Source organism: Diabrotica undecimpunctata, chromosome 9, assembly GCF_040954645.1.
Source record: "Diabrotica undecimpunctata isolate CICGRU chromosome 9, icDiaUnde3, whole genome shotgun sequence".
NCBI classification, from domain to species: domain Eukaryota; kingdom Metazoa; phylum Arthropoda; class Insecta; order Coleoptera; family Chrysomelidae; genus Diabrotica; species Diabrotica undecimpunctata.
Window position 1 is genome coordinate 589,074 of NC_092811.1, and position 24,511 is coordinate 613,584.

Below are 24,511 nucleotides of genomic sequence, written 5' to 3' on the forward strand. Positions count from 1 at the left end.
AACGTTCGCCAACGACGGTGGGCAAAGATGGCTCAGCTTTTTTACTGCTTTTCCGTTAGCTAACTCAGTATGTTTCTGTAAAATTTTGATGAGTGGCATACTGAAAAAGCATTTAAAAATAGCAAATACACTGACATTTTAAAAAAATTTGGATACTTTGGACACATAACATTGGATTGCTCCCTTCCTAATGCCGCGAGCAAGACAAGAATGTCAATGACCTCTGGTACGACAGTCGCAGAATCAAAGGCTTGGAATGCAGGAAGCGCAAAAAGGATCATGAATATATCTGCATCAGATTCAGTGTCATTCCAGGTTAGTATTATCAGACATTTTACAGTGAAAATTTAATTTTGTATTTATTGCCATAAAAATATTTTAAATATGCCGAGATATATCGAGAACATACAAAGACTAATATTAAAATTATTACATTATTTTCAATTAAAAAAAGAGAGATTACGATCCTGCAACTGTTAAATTTAACTAAAATGTATGCAATAATTCTCGACATTCTTAAAATCCTATATGACGTCAAAATTAGTGACGAGTGAAAGAAGGGTTTGGGACAGACTGTAATATTATTTTTTACTATATAAAACACACTGGCTGGTTTTTTATTTTTTATTTCACTATATTAAAAAACATATAAATAGGATTAAAATTAAGTTTTACAATATGCAATTTTATCGATGGAAGTTGCTTAACATTGGCGTAGTTGCATCTTGATAACTAAAAAATAAATAAACCATATAAAACCAAATTCATTTTTCATTAAAAAAAAAAACAAAAAAAAAATTTTTATCTTCGGAGCTAGGAGTAGACTAAGGTGTGAGTATAGCCACATATAAAAAAGTTAAAAGTCCTTCGTTTTACATATTAACAATTTGTTCTGCCAATAACATGATTCCCATATTTGGTTTGTCTTTGTTCTGACGTTCATTTTTGACTATATAACAGTTCTAACATAGTTTTTATCCAATTTAAAATAACCTAACCTACGCCCTTACCCTTAAAAGATAAATGAAAGTACTGTTCAAGGTATAATAAAAGAATAGACAAATGAATACCTCAGTTAAATGAAAATTTTCATATGAAGCAGTGACTTCTCGTAGCTCCTTCACCAGATATTAAAAAAGGTATTTAATATTAGATCTTAAAAATATTTAAAGATATATTAATTGTTAATAAGATTAAAACAGAATGACATTGTCAAGAAAATATTGCTCTTTCTTTGTTGCAGAATTATCAGCTTTTACCGAATAATAATATAGATTAATTTAGCGCCAGAACATAGGAATTTTAAGGCTACAGTAATCAACTCTGATGGAAAATTATCTAAAATTTTTTGCCTGATAAGTCTGGTAAGTTTACGTCATGTCAAATTACAAAACCGAAGAATAATTACGTAAGATGTGTAGAGATAACCTCTCAAAATTCTCGCAAGCTGGAGTGCTGCAAAAACTCTGTGGGGGTAAATATTCGATAAAGACATTAAAATATGCAATATTATATTTACATAATTACTATTTTAATGGAAATAAGCCACAATTAAAGATTAAAGTAAGTTTATTGACGTTTCAATTTCCACGTCGGAAATCGTTCTCAAAATACAAACATTGATTTTAAAAAAATAATATTAGAATTTTGAGAACGATTTCCGAAGTGTAAATTGAACCGTCAATAAACTTACTTTATTGTGGCTTATTTCCATTTAAATTGTAAATACTTTAAAATGCCACAAGAAAATAACTTTAGAACAATATTATATTCACGAATGATGATTCAGAAACCAGAAGATGTATTATCTAATTTACAATAAGATGTCATCAATTTGATGATATAAACATAAAAAATAAGTACACAAAAATGTATATACAACTATAAAAATCTGCTATGGTTCTCCAATAGGAGGTTAGACTACAGGTTAATGAATTATATCTCTAAAAATATATCGAATAGGTCACCTGATAAAGAAAAAACTTTAACATATGGCTCAGACACTTAGACAATTACTCAAAAAGGAAACAGAAAAAGAAACTGCTAACTGCTACAGGGGACTAGAATTTATCATAAAGAAAAGAAAGATTTTAATAAAGAAAAGAATAAAAAAAAATTAAAAATAACTATAATGATACAAAAATTATTTAGAGATCATTATCGCTTTAGGAGAAAAGTCAAGACTAATATTAAAAATGGAATACTTTTATACCAAATTAGAAAACACACCAAGTACAGATTAAACAAAATGAGAACGTAAATCTGTAGAGTTCTTCTTCTCTTCTATAACTTGGTCTAACTGTCTGCTGGTGATAGATAGTCCAAAAAGATAAATTTTACAAAAGTTTAATTGTCAATACAACAAACAATAACTTTTGATGTCACATTTGTCGCACATTTGTAAAAGGGAATGATTGCTAAATTTTATTTCTTCATAATTATTTTTAGGTAAAGTCTCTTTACATATATTGTAGAACCCCTTAAATGTGGTAAGAGAGAGGGTAAAATGTAAATAAAAAATGGGCAAAATTAATTTTAGCACCTGTTCTGCGTGTCCTGTGTTAATATGCCCTGCTTTAACGGTATATACCTCATTAAAAATAAATATTTTTAATTAGATATTTAATTACCATAACAACCAGAAGCAGCATTATTATATCAAAGAAGAACTACCAAAACCTTCAAATCTGAGCGTTCTAGTATATTTCTCATTGCAACTATAGCTAACACTTACAAATAATAAAACTTAACTCTAAAACTAAATCACTTATTTTCCTTACATATTGGCTTTCTTTGATTTTTCTCCTAGGCAGGTACTGGAGTCGAAATAATTTTTGTTTATTGTCAGTGTGACTGACTGCACGGAGTTATCGTGGCTTCCAGAATCACTGGAATCGTGACATCTTGTTAGCGATTTAGACACCACCGACATCGATCTTTTCAGTTTCAGCTTGTGACTGTTGCGAAAGCAACAGGAAGCAAATGTTTCCTAAAATTAAAGTAAATGTAAAATCATTAGAATTTAATAATGTAAATTATAGTAATCTGTGGAGTATCTCACACGGGTTTTTTTTTAATATATGTGTAGGGCATAACATTTAATTATCAAAATAAGCTTGGGAACACTTCGTAACAATCAAAACACCGATTGATTCAATTTAATATCAAGTAAATAAACCTGCGGAAACATTCAGCAAAGCTCTTGTGTAACCCTGTAAAGTCAGCAGAAATTATGTGTACAATATATTATTAGTACACTCATGGACAAAAATATCGAATATTTTGGAATTTTCAAATTTTTGTTTTTTCAAAATAAATTCTGGTCAAGCAAGTCGTTTATTGTAAAATAGAGTTTATTTTAACAATGTTTAATGAACAATTTTAAGTTTTTATGCGGAGAAAATTGTGAAAAAAATAAATGTTTAATATTAGATAAATAAGGTTATTTTACTCTTAATTTAAATAATAATTTAAATTGCTTAAACAACTGGTTTAAACTGAAAGAAGTGCATGATCAGTAACGGGTATTCCCCTCTAGCTCGTATTACTGCTTGCATCTTTCTCAGCATGCTTGCAAGTAAATTTTGGACATATCCTTGAGAAATTGCATTCCATTCATCCTGTGCAGAAAGCCGAAGCTGCTTTATCGTATTTGGAACGGGATTTATTTGTCGTATGCTGCGTTTTAGGTGATCCCACATGTGTTCTATTGGATTTATATCCGGGCTAGACGGTGGCCAATCCAATCTTCGAATTTGGATCTCATCAAGATAATTACTCACTATGACAGCGGCATGTGGTCGAGCATTATCGTGCATTAACGTGAATCTTTTATATCCAATGTAACCAACATATGACAAAACGTGATCTTGCAGTATGTTTTAAACGTAAGAATCACCAGTCATCCGTCCAATCACTTCCACAAGTGCGGTACGTACCTCCTAATTAATACCTTCCAAAGAATTATGCCATCATCTCCAAAACTGACGGTCTGGGCGAGACTGCAGCTGGCGAATCGTTCTCCAACTCTTCCATAATAGGATTCTGGTCTCATCAGTGAAAATAACGTTCTTCCATTTGTCGATATTCCACTGAATATGTGTTCTTGCAAATTCCAAACAACGAGCTTTATGATTTTGGAGAAGACGTGGAACTTTGGAGGGGCGTCTGGGCTTTAAATATGCTTCTTTTGATCTTCGGCTAACTGTTTGTAAACTTACATTAAATTGTCTAACATTTAATAGCTCATTTCTAAAGTGCATCGATGTCAATGAACGATTTCGTGTAGAATTAAGAACCAAAAAACGGTCATCAATTGCGGTTGTGCAGCTTGGGCGTCTTTGATTAAGCCTTCGTACAAAATTTCCTGTTTCGCGGTACCTTTTTAGAGTATTTGAAACTTTAGATTCAGTTTTGCTGAGACGTCGTGCGATACCTTTTTGTGCATATCCTTCCTCGTACAAAATTACAATATGTGCTACTTGGACTTCATCGCAGTGCCGAATTGGTGGGATACTTGTTTTAAACTTAGTTAAATCAAAACAATATTTAATCAAACTTAATAAATTAAACTAAAAATAACCGAATTAGTATGATTTTTTCTTTACGTGAAGAAGGATTTTTATGATAAAATGTACGAATGACACTAACCACTGAATAAACGTCAAAATAAACATGAAAATATTTTAAACAAGTTGAGTACATCAGCCTACTATATGAGTATTATCAGTAATCTAAAATTATTTTGAAATAATAGAGACTACAAAAAAAAAGGGAAAATTCTAAAATATTCGATATTTTTGTCCATAAGTATATTTTGAAATGTAAGTAGAGTTTGGACGTTGTCTTTCGTTTACGCATCTGAACTGACCGGGGTTACGATATACTGTTAAGTTTATCAATAAAGAAAGTGAAAAATATTTTTCCAAAATGAAGCATGCATAATCAGTTGGGCTAGCCGGGTGAGGGCCCAATACCAGAAAACATTACAATTATGCAATATTAGATATTGCGGTTTTTGACTATTTAAGGACACACAACATTTGAGGGTGAATTTTTTAGCTTTAAAATATGCTAGTTTAAGTTACTGGTAATATGGGTTAGTTTTGATTATTTCATCTATGGGATTCAAACAAAGTATAACCATTGCCAGAAGAGGATCTAAAAAAATTAATATACTTGAAGTTTCCGAGATATTATATTATAAATAATAGATACTGGAAATAGGCAAAACTGCTATTGGGAACTAAAAACAGTGCTCTAAATAATACTTTTTTTTTTATTTATTTACGCTGCAACCACAAGGGTTATTAGCGACCTAAAAAATATAATACAGGTAAAGGTAGAAAAAATTACAATAATTGATACAGTTCTGAGTCTTTAAGATAACTTATTGTGTTTTTTAATATTCATGTTTTTTCCTAAGACTTGTGATGGAACAGACATGAAGTCAACAGTGATATTATTATTCTTTAGAGGAATTATTTACCGATGAGTCGGAATCTTCTTCCGATAATGAAGTTTTCACTGTAGAGAGTAAACCTATGTGTTTGCCAAGTTTTCGTATTAATTTGGTGCTTATGGTTTTCATTCTTTTGTCGATGCAGTGTGAATGTAATTCCGTTAGAAACTTTATAAGTACATAAGAGTCTTCTGAGTACAATTTTGTTACGCTGATTATGTCTTTTGATCCTTGTATATTTTCGAATAGATCCACTACTTGATCGAAGCTTAACAATTGCTTTTCCCTTTCTACATATTCTCTAACTGGTTCCAATAATGTTTGGAGATTTGGTATATCATTTCTTAAGTTTTTGTCATCAGTTTTGGTTTTTTTCTTTAATTTAAGCTTAGGTTTTTCAAAGTTTTCTTCGGAGGGTGGCGTGATTGCATCTTCTAGGGTTCTTTTTCCGGTTGCTTTGTTCGAAGTTACTTGGGGTTCGTAAGAATTGAAGTGTGTATTTTTATTTGGAGGTAAGTGTTGACTTGTTTCGGGTAAGGTTGATTTATGTTTTTGGGTATTAGAGGATGACTCAGACGATGTAGGTGTTGCGATTGTAGTGTTAACTGAAGAAGTGGCCAAATGTATGGATGTATTTTGTAGTGAGCACTGTTGGGTTTGGTTTATTGATAAATTTGGGATTGCTACTCTTTGTAATGTGGTTTGAGAAGACGTAGTAAGTGTGGAGGGAGTGGTATTTGATATTGCGGGAGTATTTTGTAGATTATCTTGTTGAGTATGATTTATTGATGAATTTTGTCTTATTTCTGTTTGCATTGCACTATCATTGTGAGGATGGTTAGAAGGTGAAATATTTGGACAATTAGCTGCCTGGTGTCCAGTTAATTTGCATTTGAAACAATTTTCGTTTTGGGCTATAAATATGCGGTATGATGTTTGTCCCAACTCGATAATAAAAGATTCAGGTAGTACAAAGTTGTCTAGAAAAGGTAAAACGAAAATTTGTCTTCGGAAGCTTAGAATATGACTAAAGGCATGATTGGTTGCTCCTATCCGTAGATATGATATGTCTGAGAGAGGATTTAAACCTAGTTTTATTAATTCGTCCATTATTATGTTAGAAGGTATGCTTGGACATACATTGGACAGAATTAAGCGGACTGATGGAGTTATTAATCTTCTCGCTTGTAGTATATTTCCATTTACTATTATTTTCTTTGTTTCTGCTATGAATTTATCTACTAGGTTTTTGGATAATAGATATATGCATATTCTACCGTTTGATATACGGGATGCGAAAATTATATTTTTCGGTTCTATATGCTGACTCAATCCTTCAAGATAGTCATTAATTGTACAATTCTCTAGAGTGTTAAACAAAATAGCTTGATCTCTGCTTGGGATTAATATACTACGTGGTCGACTAACTGCTTTTGAGTATGATGCATTTTGTGGTAGCTCATTGGAAGATGACATCTTTTAAATGGATTTTAAAATCCGACTAAAACCGGTGCTGTTTTACAGCTTTCGTTGTGATACCAGTTCATGTAACTTGGATAATACTTATAACTGATTGCAGTTGTTTACTTAAATATATAAATCCAAATAGATGAAAAAAGTATATTTTATCTACTCACGATTCCAATATTCAGTATACAAATCACTTTCACTTTTATACTTAATTACTTTTCTTAAGTTATTAAACCACTATAAAATTAACTTCTTTGCGAGCTATTTTAGATTAGACTCAAACATGATTTTGATTTTACTATAATTCACTATTTACATGTTCAGAACTGAAGAAATAATCGTTTAAATATTTAAATTTTTAAGAGAAACTTTGAAATGCGTCTAAACACTTTTACAGTTTTTTGACGTTTTTCTAAATAATACTTTATGTTTCAAGAAATAGCAAACAATCGGCTACCGAAATAGCTACTACAACAAAGCGGCTTTGAAATAATCAATTTCAAAGTCAGCTTGATTTCTTAAAAACATACATTAATAGTTTATCTAAAATGAAGTCACATTATTGTCGTAAGGGCACATCAAAATATTATCTCTTATTTGAGATAGATACGGAAAACATATCTATTTCATCCTAAAAAAGACGCCTTCAAAAAATGCTTGTCATATAATTTGGGTTTTGTATCTGAAGATTAATACAAAAAACACACAACAAGAAAAGAGCAGGCTTGTGCTAAAAATAAAAGGATAAAAACCGAGAAGATTGCGTATTTGCAGTTGATGTTCAGGCATTGTACTCAGCATCAAAATTTTATGGATCATCACTGTATTACAAATCTGAACTTAATATTTTTCTGAAGCTATTTTCTTGTGGCGTGTTAAAGTAATTACTATTTAAATGGGAATAAGCCACAATTAAAGGTTAAAGTACGTTTATTGACGTTTCAATTTCCACTTCGGGAATCGTTCTTGAATTTTCGAAAAAGAACTTTCCATTTTTCCATTCTACCTGGAAAAATGAAGAGGATCCCAAGGTAAATTTTTCTATTTTCACCGTTGATAGGTTAGGTAATAAACATTTCTAATTTTTTCCTTTAAGGTTAATGAAATCAGAGCCCTGAAATATACCGCAAATGGTAACGTATTTTATAAAAGTGTACTTTGAAGAAAAATGGAAGTTACTTCCCCAACAGCGTGAAAAAATGTCTAATACAAAGGAGTTTGTTCAGCTGCCGAACTTGCATTCTGATAGGTTTTCGTTAACCATCTTGAAATTTTACTCTTCACGACGAATTTGTTTTGAAAATTTAAATTTAGTTTCCTCTTACTTTTGGACTTGAACGCAGGGTTACTTTACTTGGGTGGTGAAAGCCACCTCTTCTCGGGGATGCAAAAACATACGTCGTTCAATGTAAGCCCGAGAATAGATTAATTGAGTGAGTCTAAGCAACTTTCATTCTATAGTTTTTTCGCTAAGTTAATACTTTTTGAGTTATTTGCGAGTAAAAGTGTTTATTTTTTTAAATAAAAACCACGTTTTCAGATGGTTTTTAACAAATAACTCAAAAAGTAGGTATTTATCGAAAAAAAAACTTATAACAAAAATATAGCTTATAAAGAAACAAAAAAATGTATATACTTATGAGGTCTGTAGACCCAGCCTAAGCAGAGTTATAACTCATGAAAAGTAGGTTCTTATTTGTCAAATTCGGTAAAAACTCATCAAAACTTCTTGAAAGTGTATAAAAAAAGTTTTTTTTTAGTTTCCATTTTTGAAAAAAACATCGTGAAAATCACCTCCTAATTAGCACCCCAAATAAAACGAATCGTTACCGCCTTATAAGTTACTTTGTTTATGTATTTTTTATATAATCTATAAGTTTCGCCGGTTCAAAGGACTGCTAATTTTTGAAGAAAAAAATGGTTATAAAGTAGCAGAAAAATTTTGGAAATTTTGAAAAAAAAATTTTCTTTCAAAATTACTTAACAAGAATTACTGATACGAATAATCTTGAAGAATAAAAAAAATAGGTCTTGCTTTTATCAGAGAGGACAAAAATTGTCCTCTCTGACAAAAAATAAAACATGGAAAAATTAATGGTAAGACTATGGGACATAAGACAGCTAGAAGTACAGATATACGACGTAGAAGCGAGATGCCGAACATCAAGAAATGGGTAAAAAATAGAACAGTAGATGGATCGATCATATAAGCCGAATGACAAAAAATAGAGTAGTAAAGACGGCAAGAGACGGTTCCCCAATAGGAAGATGATTAGTAGGAAAACCACGAAAACGATGGAACGACAACTTACTGGAGGCACATTGAAAAACAGATAATGGCATGTCTACATAGGAAGAAGAAGAAGAAGAGGAAATACAAAGAAGTCGCCACCTTTAAAACGTACAATAAATATAGAAACAAATACTACCAATATTGTACAACTTTCAAAAACGCATATTGTTAACTTACCTTAAAGGCATCTCTAAATTTCGCCGACATAATATTGTATAAAATCGGATTTATCGTAGCTGACGTATAAAATAATGTACCACTAATGTACGTAATGATTCCATAGATCTGCATATATGTGTCACGTGTCTCTTTGCTAGGAATGGCGGTGTTGTAGATGGCGTACAGCCTTTGAATGTGAAACGGTGCCCAGCATATAAAGAATGTCACCACCACAGCAACTAGAAAAAAAAACTTATTTTTTTACAACAATATTAGTACAATATTTTTTAATTAAATAGGAAATGTAGGAAAAACTACTGTGATGAACTTTATAGATAACTAGCTATTTTTTTTTTAGGATACTTTCATTAATAGCAACAAAAATAACTTTAAATATTGTCTGACGGAACTTTTCTCCGATTTTCTTATTTTCCTGTCAGGTGAAATGTTTTGGGAAATTAGCGGGAAAACGCTTCAAAACTAGAAAAAAAAACACAGAGAGTATCAGACTCGGTCTAATGAAGCAATACCCAAAATCTGGAAAGGATATACTTTTTTGCTGACGAATACTATATTCTCCCTCTCTCTCTCTCTCTCTCTCTCTCTTCCTCTCTCTCTCTCTCTCTCTCTCTCTCAATCTTTCTCAAATCTTCCTGTACATCGTCCAGATATCTGAGTTTAGGTCGCCCCCTTCTTCTTCTTCCGACCGGCCTGTTTAGCATAGTTATTTTAGTGGGATCACTCTTATCCATCCGCATAACGTGGCCCATCCACCTTAGGCGGTTTATTTTGATAGTTTTCACAATATCTGCATCACCAAAAAGTCTATAGAGTTCAAAGTTATATCGCCTTCTCCACAGACCCTGTCCGTTTACTCCGCCATATATGGTCCTCAATACTTTTCTTTCAAAGACTCGCAGTAACTCTTCATCTCGGGTCGTCATTGCCCATGTTTCCGATCCGTATGTGAGCACTGGGCGTATTATTGTTTTATAAAGTTTGCACTTTGTTGCTATTGACATACTCCTCGCTCTTAGTTGAGGGCCCATGCCAAAATAACAGCGATTAGCCACGCATATTCTTTTTTTTATCTCGTTGGATGTGTTATTTTTGTAGTCTACCAGTGATCCTAAGTAGCAGAATTCTTCTACCATTTCTATCGTTTCGTGTTGCACCTCTAAGTTATTTTGTTGAATTATTGATATGGCCGGCATATATTTAGTTTTCTGAATGTTAATCAGAAGTCCGATGTTTTCTGCGGCATTTTTGATACGTGTGAAAGCTTCCACTGCTTTGTTTTGGGTTCTTCCAATTATGACGATATCATCAGCGTATGCCATTATTTGTATACTACGGGTATATATCGTACCTTTTAAGTTTATTCCCGAATCTCTCATAACTTTTTCTAACGCTAGGTTGAACAGTGTGCATGATAGTGCATCTCCCTGGCGCAGTCCTCTGTTGGTTTTAAATGGTTTTGAAACATCCCCTTGTACGCGCACTTTACATTCGACTTTCATCATTGTCATTTTAATTAATTCTACCAATCCTTTTGGTATTCCTAATTCGATCATCGCCGAATATAATTGGGGCCTGTCAATAGTATCGTACGCTGCCTTAAAGTCTACGAAGATGTAATGGCAGTCTATGTCGTACTCCGTCGTTTTTTCTAATATTTGTCTGATGGATGATATGTGATCAATGGTAGATTTATTTTTCAAGAAGCCTCTTTGGTAGGATCCTATTATATTGTCAGTATACCGTGCCAGTCGTTCGTTAAGTATCAGGGACACAATTTTATATGCTGTATTAAGAAGGGAAATCCCTCTACAGTTGGAACATTCAAGAACGTTTCCTTTTTTGTGTATGGGGCATATAATTCCAGTATTCCAATCTTCTGGTAACGCGCGTTCTTGCCATACATGTATTAGTAGTTTGTGAAGGAGGGTTACAAATGTTTGACCGCCACATTTAAATATTTCTTCGGGTAGGTTGTCTGCTCCGGGTGACTTGTTTCTGGATAGAGACTGAATTGCTTTGTTTATTTCTTCCAAAGTTGGTAGTTCAGTATCCTCCTCTTCTATTTCTATATCATATCTACCTTCAGCTCTACTTTCTCCATTAAGTAGCGTACTAAAATGTTCCTGCCATCTTTCTAGTACTTCCACTCTCTCGTTTAAAAGAATTCCGTTAAGGGCCTTGACTTGGTTCGCATGAAAACTTTTCTTTTTGTGTTAACCTGTTTGTAAAATTTTCTGTATTCGTGTTCTCTATTAAGGTTTTCCATTTCTTCGAACTCTGTATTGATTTGTTGCCGCTTTTTCTGTTTGTGTTTTTCTTTTTCCTCTCGTCTCTTTACTCGATATTCTTCAACGTTCAAACATATTATCAGCGTAAAATTTGTCTATCGATAGATGCTAACGGGGCTAGTCCAAACCTGGACGATCAGATAATAGCGAAACTTTAAGTATTGAATACTGCTACAGTTTTAGAACAATCAATCCAATCTATTCAATCCAAGCGAAAGACCACCTACCTCTGAAGAGGCTGCCCAAGCCATTAAAAAGCTTAAAAATAATAAAGCACCAGGAACTAATCAAATTCTTGAGAAAACATCAGAATTTAACATTGAAACCCATCATTTATTCGTCGACTTCAAGGCCGCCTACGACAGTGTCAAGAGAACAATCAATGCGTGACTTTGGTATACCAGAAAAAAATTTCCGATTAACGAGAATGACAATCTCTAACTTAAAAGCCAGCGTTAGGATACAGGGAGCAAATTCTCGATCCTTTGAGCTAAAGGATGGACTTAGACCAAGATGCCATGGCTTGGCTTTATTATTGCCTTGGAAAATGCAGTCAGAGATATACGAATTAGAGACGGCGGTACTATTTACAATAGATCGATACTAATCTTAGCATACGCTGATGACATTGACATAATAGGGCGTAGTAATCGAGATGTTAAGCAATATTTTCTAGAATTGGAAAGGGCGGCAAAACAAATCGGTTTAGTCAACAACGAAGACAAAACCAAGTACATGTTGGTAACTAAGGATCCTATAGTAAATGAGGAACGGGAAACCGCAATTTGGTTTGAAGTACCTTACAGCTTACCATACCTTACAGCTTTATATACCTTGGCTCGCTAGTGGCTACAATCAATAAAACACGCGAAGAAATTAAAAGACAAATAAACCTTACAAATAGGGCATACTATGGACTCCAAAAACATTTATACTCAAGAAATATCAAAAAAAAACTAAAATTATTATATACAAAATACTGCTGAGGCCGGTCCTCATATACGGGGCGGAAACATGAGCTCTAACGCAGAAGGATAAAAGACTTCTGGGAATGTTCGAGCGTAAGATATTCCGCAAATTATTTGGAGCTATAAACGATCAAGGGAAGTGGCGCAAAAAATTTAATTTTGAATTATATAATAGTACTCTAGCCACATATTCATAATTTCGCCCATCTTTAATCAACGGCTTTCGCACAATCTTCGACATTAAGAATCATGATCAATCATAGGTAAACAAAATTTAAGTCTCAATACGACATAATGATAACAGTCGCCAAAACCACCTCGTCGTATTACAAAATAACTCCAAAATAATCATAATTAAAACGGTCCTAAATTGTGGGTGGCAAATTCATTTCGCTCTAAAAATGAACCATTTGACTAAAATTTTCTCCGTTGCGTTTTTTTGCATCTGAGTGTATATAATAATAGCTAAACGTAACTTTTTAATATTTAAAAATGGAAATTATACTATGTTAACCAATTGATTCCAAAGTTTAAGTTTCAATAGCGGTACCGTGTTTTATGTAAATTAAGGTAAAGTAGTTTTGTATGATTTCAATTTTAAACTGCAAAATAATTAATTTGATGATATTTTTCGAGTAATGCTGTAAAAAATACAACTTGTTTTTACAATGATCCTACAAAAAATTGCTATTTAAACAAAACAATATATCAAAATGACTTGAATTCTCGTTAATACACGTCTCTTTTTAAACAAATATCAGTTAAATTAACTACATAATTAGTGTGTCGGTTTTGTTTTATCGGTAGTAAAATTATGATTAACAGGTATTATACTATTACGCTACTAAATTTTTTATGTGTGTAAAGTGTGTTCACGTGTATAGTGACCCAAGAAACTTGATTTAATGACTCAATTCGCTACTGGAGGTGTAGGTAATAACACTGGTTTGAAATATTCTTTATTACAGATAAATATTTTTAATAGGAATTGACCACAATTTCAGATTAAAAAACAGTTATTTTGACGTTTTAATTTCCAGTTCGAAAATCGTTCTCATTAATTCTTAATTCCGAATTGTTCTCCTCCTATCTTTATATTCGTATCTTGTATAATTTATTATATCCATACACTCGACCATTCTTTCCAGCACTTTCTATCCTGCGGATCTCTTTCTTCCAAATGTCTTCTTTTTATTGTCTCGTTTGATTCATCTCTAAGTCTAAACGATGGCGGTCAATAAACTGATAGAGACAACACCAACTGAAAAAACATCCGTGCAATGGTTTAATAAATAATTGAAGTGTTACAGATCTAATCTTTCTCCTATTAAACACATTGCACATGCCACTAAGGATCCCGATTTGTACAAAGTATATAAACAACAAAAATTTGAATATAAAAGGCAATTACAAATTGCTAAAAAATCAGCTTACTGTAATTTTATTACTAATTCCAATAATAGACCTAGAGACTGCTGAAAAATAGTAAATTTCGAAATAAACAACACAAGATCAAGTTCGGTACAACCTAATCTGCCTCCAGACGAAATAAATCAATTTTTTACTACAATTGTAGAGAATATGATTACATCTCTTTCCACTGTCGATGTCCTCTTTAATTATAGAAATTATCCTTCTTCGAGCAAGTCCTTTTTTCGCCCCGTTGTGGAAGAAGAGGTCTCAAATAATAATATCTCTTAGTAATTCTAATTGTAGGGACGTTTACGAAATTAATAGCAAAATTTTAAAAGAAACTTACCACATAGTTTTAACACCTTTCACTTATCTTATTAATTTAATTCTATCAACTGGAGTATTTCCAGAAGTACTAAAATATTTAAAAGTACTTCCAATCTACAAAATAGGCGATTCCTCAAAAACTGACAATTACAGATCCATAAGCATTGTTTTTACTTTTGGGAAAGTGACTGAAAAGGTTATCAAACAACAATTTTATTTCTATTTTGAGTCAATTAATTACTTAAGCAACTCACAATATGAATTCAGAAGTGCTCGTTCTACTACGAACGCGGTATTTAATGTTGTAAGCGAGGTGATTGAGGGGCTTGAACGCGGCAATCGCATAGCAATTTCTGCTTGTGACTTGTCGAAGGCTTTTGATTGCGTTTCACATGACATTTTACTCCACAAATTAAATTACTATGGAATCAGAGATATCCCTCTTAAACTTATAACTTCTTATCTATGTGGCAGATACCAGGCGGTAGTGTGAAAAGTTCATCTCTCCGATTTTCTTTCCGTAAAACATGGAGTCTCACAAGGTTTGGTCTTAGGACCTCTTTTGTTTATTATTTATGTCAAAAATTTGCCTAAATTTATATCTCCGTACAAAACCATACAATTCGCAGTTGATATACGTTATATCAGGAAAAAAATAATTTTGATTTAAAAATGTCTCATGAGGAAGTTTCTACTAAATCTAGCACATGGTTTGGTGCAAACAAACTAAAACTTATCTCTGATAAAACGCAAAATTTGGATATATCTGCAAGTAATTTACACAATGATCCAGATAACAAAAAGACTGTTAAACTATTGAGAATAACCACAGATAATCGACTCAACTGGTCGGCTCATAACTCACAACTTAAGAAAAGCTATCAAGTGCATTATTTGTTATTCGCCAACTAGCAAGGGTTGTCAACTTTGAAACATTAAAAATGACATATTTTTCTTCATTCCACTCTTACCTAAACTATGGTGTAATCATATGGGGCAATTTTACAAATGCACTTCAAATTTTTAGAATGCAAAAGAAAGCTGTCAGGATTTTAGCAGGGGTTAGTTATCTAGAACACTGCCGACATTTCTTTATCAATATTTACTACATCATTTAATAAAGCAGTCTGATGTTTGTGTTCACAATACGCGAAACTGTCATTACCTACGAACAAATCACTGTAGATTAAGTATTTCAGAAAAAAATTGTCTTAATTATAACTATTACAATATTTTACCAAAAAGTATTAAACAGCTAAGCTATAATAGTTTCGATAAAGTTATAACAAAAATATCTTCTAAAACATTGTTTTTACTGCTCAAAAGAATATATGACTCATTGCTGCACATCCACTGAACTGCTTCCTGTAACTTTGCCATAAATATTTTTCTGTTTAATATGTGTTCTTGATTGTATATATTTAAGTTACGTTTTATATTCCTTTTTTATATACTAAGTATGTATTTTTTTTACTTGCTATAAGCAATATTTGTACCTGTTATGTAGTTAAATAAATACTCTACTCTACACAGCTTAGAAACCCCTTAGCATTAAACAATTTCAATATTCAGTAGCGTTTCGGTTGCGAATGACTTGTGTTTGTGCTCAAAGTATTTAAATAATTTTATTTTCACAGATTTTTATTGAAAATGGACGGAGACAAACACATTATTATTAAAAAAGCAGGGTCCCCAAATAATATTAACCGGTATCTTTATTTTAAAGACTAGAAATAGAAGAATGATTTCAAAAAACGAACAAAAAGTTAAAAAAAAAACTGAAAGGGAATACCAAAATTACAATTCATACATAAAAAAAGAAGATGGAAGACTCACGAGTGAAAAAGAATCAGTGATGGGTATATGAGGGGGGCATTTTAGCGAACTACTCAATGGGTAAAATGCAGATGAGAACGAAAATTTCCTTATACAGGATAATGACATAATAATAGATCTGCCAAGCGAAGGAGAGATTAAAAATATAATCAATGGGGACAAAAATAACGAGAGAACGGGAGAAAACGAAATAGCTGAAGAAATGCTAAAGAATGGAACAGAAAAACTGCCAAAAAGGATGTATAGTCTTATCAAGAGGATATGGGAAGAGGAAACCATGTCTAAAGATTGAACCAAAGCTTTATTATGTCCCATATACAAAAAAGGGATAGATTGGTAAGTCAAAATTACAGAAGTGTTTTGTTGGATATTTGTTACAAGATATTAGCCAGATTTGCTGATGATAAACTAGGTGAGTATCAGGCCGGTTTTAGAGTTAATAGATCAGTGACATATCAGATTTTTACACTAAAAGAAATCCAGACTACCTGTAGTGAATATAAGATAACCCTTCATGCATTGTTGATAGATTTTAAACAAGTTTATGATATGATAAAAAGGAATAAAACGTATGAAGCACTAAGCTTCTTGGGTATACCCGCAAAACTTGTTAGATTAGTAAAAATGACTGAATAGCACACAAAATCATGTAGTATGGAGAGAATTTTTATCGAATGAGTTTGAAGTGAATAGAGAACTTAGACAAGGAGATCCCTTATCCACAGTGCTTTTTAATTTGGCATTGAAAACAATAATTAGAAATAGCCGAATTAAAACGACCGGATCCAACTTTAACAAAGAACATCAATGTCTGGCCTTTGCTGATGACATTATTATTTTAACGAAAACAAGAAAATAATTACAAAATGTTACAAAAAGATTAAAGTCAAACTACATGATACTACTAGCACTAGTCGCTTCATAAAAGCACAGAGAGTGAGATTGATGGGGTACGTGATGAAAATGGAAAGGAAGAGGATATCAACGATGATTTTAAAACGGGGCACCATCACGAAAAGAAGAAAAGAACGACCCAGACAAAGATAGAATACAGGAAGATCTCAGAAATGAGAGAATTTATGGTTGGAAAGAAAAAGCAACAAACAGGGATGAATGAAGGAGAATAGTAAGCCAATTTAGTAGATAAGAAAGGAGCATGATTGAATAAGAAGCCACTCCAGTTAATTATTTTAAAAATACGAAACACTAACAAACTTAAACAAACACTATGCTAATGGTAAACAATAAAACCGCTAAAGCAGCAAGTAACAAAATTTTTTGCTAGACCAAAATTTTGTTTATAGAATTTATTATTTAATGAGTACATAATGTCAATAACTCCATTATAGCTGATACATTTAGTCTTGTTCTAGTTACCAATATATCATTATTCTAATCTAATCGTAATTAAGCTTCTTTGATAATTCATTAAATAATCTTTAAACTTGAATTAATTTTTATATATTCTGTTTTCCGAAGGTTTCGTTGGATTTTTTGGTAATTTTGTCTGAGGTCCGTTTGATATTAGGTCTTAAATTTTGTTTCCATATTGAATTTTATTCATTTACACACTTGCATTCCCCTTGTCTGCTGATAGGATAATTATGGGAGAAATAAATTCCTCGAATAACAAAACTTCCACTGGAAGAACAGTCCAAGAAATAGATGATCTTGCAAAACAAATAATACGAAGAAAAGTGCAGTAATTTTATTTTCAAAATAAGATTTATTTACTTTGAATAAACTTTCTCGCTGAATTTTTTTTGTAAAAAATAGCTAGACAGAGGAAGTTTAATAAAAATATATTCGAATGTTTCATCTATATTTGTTATACAAATCTTTATAATACAAAAACTTTAGCGCCTTGAACTTTGAGTTTTAGATTTGTTAGGTGACATAAATCAATTATAAATTCGTATTTGGTGACTTGTTTCTGTAAATGTATTGTTATCGTATACAATTATTTTAAGCAGCTGATGTGTCAATCGTAATGTAAACAATCTATATTTTTCATTTTCTTTTTTTTTTGTTTTAACGACGCAAAAGATATGATCATATGTGAACTCTAAGAGGAACATATCTAATACGAGATTTCTTTTGAAAGTGTAGGTTTTCCATCTATATTCAGTCTTCTCCTTCTTCAAGTTCCGGAAATGGAAATCATTCTGGCAATTATAATTTTATTGGTTACGCGCCTGAATAGTTCAATTGAACTGCATCCAAACCATTCACGGAGATTGTGTAGCCACGAGATTTTACGTCTCCCTACGTTTCTTCTGCCTTTGATTTTTCCCTGCATTATATTCCTTAGTAGTTCGTATTTTTCAGCTCTCATGATGTGCCCCAAGTATTCCAATTTCCTGATTTTTATTGAATTTAAAACTTCGCATTGTTTTCCTAGTTGTTCGAGAACTTGTTCATTTGTTTTGCGATCCATCCATGATATTTTCAAAATACGTCGATAACACCACATTTCGAATGCTTCTAGGTTTTTAATGTTGGATTTTTTAAGTGTCCAAGCTTCAATCCTATACAAAAGGGTAGAGAAAATATAACATCGAAGCATTCTTATTCGGAGCGATATATTGATATCGCAATTACAAAAAAGTTTTTCTCATTCTATTAAAAGTTGACCGTGCAATTTCAATGCAGCATCTTATTTCTTTTGTCTGATCAGTATCTTCTGTGATTCATGCTCCAAGGTATTTGTACGAAGATATTTGTTCAATTTCTGTATTATCTAGTACTAGCTTAACTTTGATGTTTTGTGCTTTTGTAAATACCATGAACTTGGTTTTCTTCAAATTTATTTTAAGTCCATAATCGTTGCAATATATATTGTTATGGATCAGTTTATCGATCAGAAATAGAATAAAGAGTTTTTTTATTATTTTAATATACCGCGGGCATATAAGTTAAAATACAACCCTGTACTTATTTGTAATAGTTAGAATAAGAGAAAACATTGTTCCGTGACGGGACCCTGACGAGTTTTTCCGTGAAAGACTGAGTGAATAGTGAAAGGACAATGGAACCCGTATAATTATAGATTTAGGAATAAACTTGTAATTGTATTTTGCGGTGGGCATTTTTCGAAAGTAAATAAGAATTAGATTTAGATATGAGATAACAAGAATTTGGAAACTTATTTCTGTTGAAAAAGGCAAAATTGTGAATGGTTTCTGAAAAGTAATTTGAGTGAAAGTAGTTTATTTGTTTTAAATATCATGTTGGAAATTTTCTAAATCGAAAATAAGTGGGAAAGATGAATGCTTATGATTGGTTAAAAAGGAATGGTGGGAATGAGAGAGTTGAGAAGGTTGTCTCGGAGAGATTGAAAGAATTATTATGTTACCGGCAGACCAGAAGAGAAGACGTGTTTTCGTGTAGTCAATCTGAGTACCAGTGTTTTCGTTTGTTACTGAAAAAGGTGGAAGCTGAGAGCAGATCAAAATCGAGAAGATTAATACCTCTTTTGAGTCTGCATAGTCCACGAGATATAATTGAGAAAGAAAGGAGAATTTGTGAATAAAGAGTAACGGTCAAAAGAGGCTTGGGCTTGTGTTTTCGGAGTAGTTTGCTGGTATGCGGTTTGGATCGATGCTGAGAACGGGAAAGATTTGATGGTAGCCGGACATAATCAATCAAGGAAGGAACTGTGGTTTGATCGAGAGGAGACATCATTGGTGTAAAAAAATAAAGGTCAGTCAAATAATTTGAATGAAAGAAAATTTTAAGATATTCTAAAGATAAAATCAAATATAAGCATACGAACTAAGATTCCAAGTTTCAAGGAGTTATTTTTTGTGAATAAATTATATTTTTATATGGTCATTTTTTTTAGTAGATATTATTATAAAACAGATCAATAGATAGTTTGTAATTAAAATTAAATTTAGACTATAGGAGTTTGTTGGGAAAGATAATTGCCCACAAAAGTTATTTATTAATATTCATCGTATTGCTTATTGAAAATAAATAATAATTTGTGTGCATATTTATGTTGTTTTAATGTTAGTTCCGTTTCCTGTTCTATCCCGATTATGAGCAACTAGGAGATACTGAACCCACTAAAAGAGATATATAAAGTAAACTGATTAAAGTAAAATTAAAAAGGCACCCTGAGAATTTTTAATAGTATTTGATTTGTATGACCCTGCATAAATTAGTGAATTAATTAATTAAATAATTGGATTAATTAAATTAGTGTAAATTAATAATAAAACATCATAAAGCATATCACAACAATATTTAATATATATTCAGTCTATATTTTTTATTTAATCAATTTAAATTCATATTTAATTATCACACACATATAATATTAGCATAATTGCTAAATGTTCTGTATCAGACAGCACCCTAATACGGGTTATTATATTTCTAACATTTAGTTTACCAGGTACCGTTGACCTAAAGATGCACAGCAAATTATAGTACTATGCGAAATCGGTCGTTGGTGGTAAAATAAATTGATTGTGAGTAAGTCTTATTTCTTATTTCTTTTTATCTACTTGAAATGGACTCACACAGGCAACATATTCAAGAGCTGAATTTAAATTTTTACATTACAAACGATACAAAACATTTAAAAGGCCATTTTTCAATTGCACAAGTACGTTCTTCAAAGCTGCACAACTTCAGCTACAAATTCCACCCAGTACCGTCTTAGTGGAGGCATTTTCCGTGCATAAAACAACAAGCCATCTCACTTCCTCTGGAACAAATATAACATTAATCTCTAACTATACTGCTGACACTGCTAAAACCACTTTTCAGATTTCAAATCAAACCTAGCAAAATCAACAGAGGAGATCTACCTAGAAAGTACTTACAATCTAAAACTTTTAGGTACCAATTAAGTAGAAGACACAAATTAGTCATCGGCAGGCTAAGAATTGGTCACACGCGGCTCACTCATAGAGGCGTCTTGGCTTCGGAGAAATTACCTCGCTGTGAAAAATGCAATGAATATAAATGATGAATTAATTAATTTAATAATAAATAATAATAAAACTTTATTCATCCTTGCAGATTATTTACATAATATAGGACATGTCAAAGTAAAAGTAAACGTTAAAGACTACCTATACAATATAAACATACACATAAATATAGAAACAACATACAACATATCTAAGACATAAATTCCGAGACACTATAAAAACATGACTCGATGAGATAAGTCTTCAATTTATTCTTAAATGCCCTATCATCATCTGCTCCACTTTTTAATTTGGATGGGAGCTGATTAAAAAACCTTACGCCGCTATAATCAGGGTTTTTTTCAAACATAGAAGTGTAATGTTTAGGAGTCCTAAAGAAATCTTTTTTTCTGGTACGATAATTGTGTATATCTGAATTTGATTTCAATCTATTGATATTAGCTTTTGTATACAGAATACTTCTGTATATAAAAATTGAAGGAACAGTGAGTATTTGATATTTTCTAAAATGCTCTCTACACGTATGTCTATATGGTAAATTAAAAATCAAGCGAATTATGCGCTTTTGGGCTATAAAAACTTTCGAGACATTTGTTGCACTGCCCCATAGAACAATATTATATGACAAATGTGAATAGATGATAGCGTAATAAACATTAAGTATCTGTTCCGTTGTAAATAAGTATTTGAGTTGCAAAAGAGCATAGTATCCAGAATTAATTTTCGAACATACATGATTAATATGTACCTCCCAGCTCATATTACTGTTTAGATGTAGTCCTAAAAACTTTGTAGTGTCAGATAAAGTGATAAAATCATTGTCGACTTTGACAGAGAAATTTTCCTTTATTGGAGTTTTTATATAAAATTGCATACATACTGTTTTACTCGAATTTACTATTAAGGAGTTTTTTTCGCACCAAGACGTAAACTCATGGGCTAAGGTATTGAGTTTTAACCTCAATTCCTCAGCATTTTCTGCAGATGCCACCAAAGTCGTGTCATCAGCATACAAAAAAATATTTTCCGTACTCAATATTTAGGCATATCATTGATATAACAAAGAAATAACAAAGGACCCAGTATTGATCCTTGTGGAACGCCAAGATCAACGTCATACAAATCTGATTGATAATGACCGACTTTGACATACATCTGTCGATATTCTAGATAGAATTGTAACCATTTTAAAAAATTACCTCGAAATCCAAGTCCGTTTAGTTTACAAATTGCTACATTTAAATTTATAAAGTCAAAAGCTTTAGTTAAATAAAAAAAGAGGGCTCCAACAAATTTCTTTTGATCTAATGAACTATAAATGAATTTAAAAAATGTTGTTGATGCACTCTCGGTTGATTTACCTGGAAGAAACCCATTTTGATATGAACTTATTATGTTATATTTACTAAGAAATGACAACATCCTTTTATGAATGCATTTTTCAATAACCTTACACAAGACAGTTGGTACGGTAATTGGTCTATAATTTTCTAACATAGTTTTGTTTCCTTTTTTAAATATTGGGGAAACGATACCAATTTTCAAATCAGTGGGAAAAATACCCATCTCTACAGATTTATTTATTAAATCAGTTAACGGTTGAATAATGTACACGCTCATATGTTTAACTAGCTTTGTGGAAATGCAATCAATACCCACTGAATTTACATTTTTTTAAGGATGAAACAGCTTCGGCAACATCGCTATAGTCAATAGGATAGAAGAAGAATGTTTGGTCAACATTTAAGGTCGTATAGTTTTTAAATTGTGAATTTCCATAATTTGGCATTTAATGCATTTTTTGAAAATGATGAAAAGAATGTTCGATTTTTTCTATGTTTTTATACTGTCCTTTTTTTCCAGTCTTGATATTAACTGTTTTCCAAATAATTTTTTGCTTTTGATGATTATTTTTGTTGTGAAAAGTATTCTGGAAACAATGCTTCTTTGCTTCTTGAATTTTATCAGTATACTTCTTCTTTATACATTCTTCCACAGTGTATCAAGAACGAGCAAATGTAAAAAATGATATGGTGCTTGTACCAATGCGACCCTCAGCCAACCATAACTTCTTCAGAATGTATTAGATTTTCTGAAGGACTCAAATTTATATCACAAAATTTAATGTTTTTTCTTTCATCTTCTCAAAAGAATTGGTCCAGTGTAGTAAAGACACAATAAACTAAATAATAAAAAAATGTCGCTAGGGGATTATTATTTTATATAATTTGTGCAGTATAATTTGAGTTTTGATTTGAGTTCTTCAGATACTTTTTCATACAAAACTCCATAAAGAACAGTTGAAGTAACGTTTATAGTTTGAAACAACCAAATAGTAGAATACCTTCTCTAGTTCTAGTTCAAGGTCTTTAATTTTGGATATTTTTCCGCTATAAATATGATATACACTAATTTTGCAACTACTGTTTTCAAATTAAGTCATGCCCTATTTTTAAACTGAAAAATAGGATAATATTTTAAAATACTTTCATCGGCATATGCAAAATGCATATATTTAAATTTATTTTGTTTAAAATGTGCTATAAGCTGACGCCAAATGACCGACCACTGTTTATATAAATATAAAAGTGCAGTTAAAATTAGACTATTGATATTACTGTAAACAAAAATTAAAGTAAACAATTTTCTGTCACCAGGAAAATAGCCTGCAATATATAAACGGAAAATGAGGTATTGTCAAGATCAAATATTTAGAAAAACAGATTGGAACAATATCAGTCTTTTCCTTCTTAAATAACCGTCTTATTTCGAAGGTTAGTAATCATCAAGACTATTTGTGTTCGATTTGCAGCAGCTCTAAAAACTTAATTCAACAATTCTCAGGGATCATCTGGGAGAAAACACGTTCGTCTTGCTTTAATACTACCTTTTTCCTTTATATAATCTTTCTCTAAATGATAACTTATAGAAGATTGTATTTTGTCCTTATCACCACTAAATTTTGTGATTTTACAATGTGAAAATACAATGAAAGGCTGGTAGAAAATGCAATCGAGAACAAAAACTATAAGAAAACAAGAAAAGCATTAATCATTGGGAAAAAGCAAATCGTTGTTCTAATAAACAAAAACGCCAGAATTACAGACAAAAATGAAATAATACATTTTCTCTAAATTTTTCAGCAAACTATACAAGGCCCCTGAAATACTTGAAGATGGCATCTTCTTTTCTCAGTAACCAAGAAAATGTGTCAGAAGTCAGAATGAAAAGCGGTAAAGCAGCCAGAATAGCTGGCATAATAGTGGAACATTGGAATACAGCAAACATAATTCTCATTACTCATTCTGATTCTCATTTTCATTCTCAAC

General features: G+C 31.8%; 1 protein-coding gene across 1 annotated transcript in view; it reads right to left on the bottom strand.

Annotated features, from left to right (window-relative positions):
* Positions 1-609: 609 nt before the first annotated feature.
* The window catches only part of LOC140449349 (pyrokinin-1 receptor-like), a 40,663-nt gene continuing 16,761 nt past the window's right edge, over positions 610-24,511 (bottom strand). The window contains exons 2-4 of the mRNA XM_072542487.1: positions 9,402-9,622; positions 2,781-2,989; positions 610-732 (exon numbers count right to left, since the gene is read on the bottom strand). Of these exons, the coding sequence (XP_072398588.1) occupies positions 687-732; positions 2,781-2,989; positions 9,402-9,622 (476 nt within the window). The 3' untranslated portion in view covers positions 610-686. The remainder of the gene's footprint in view (positions 733-2,780; positions 2,990-9,401; positions 9,623-24,511) is intronic.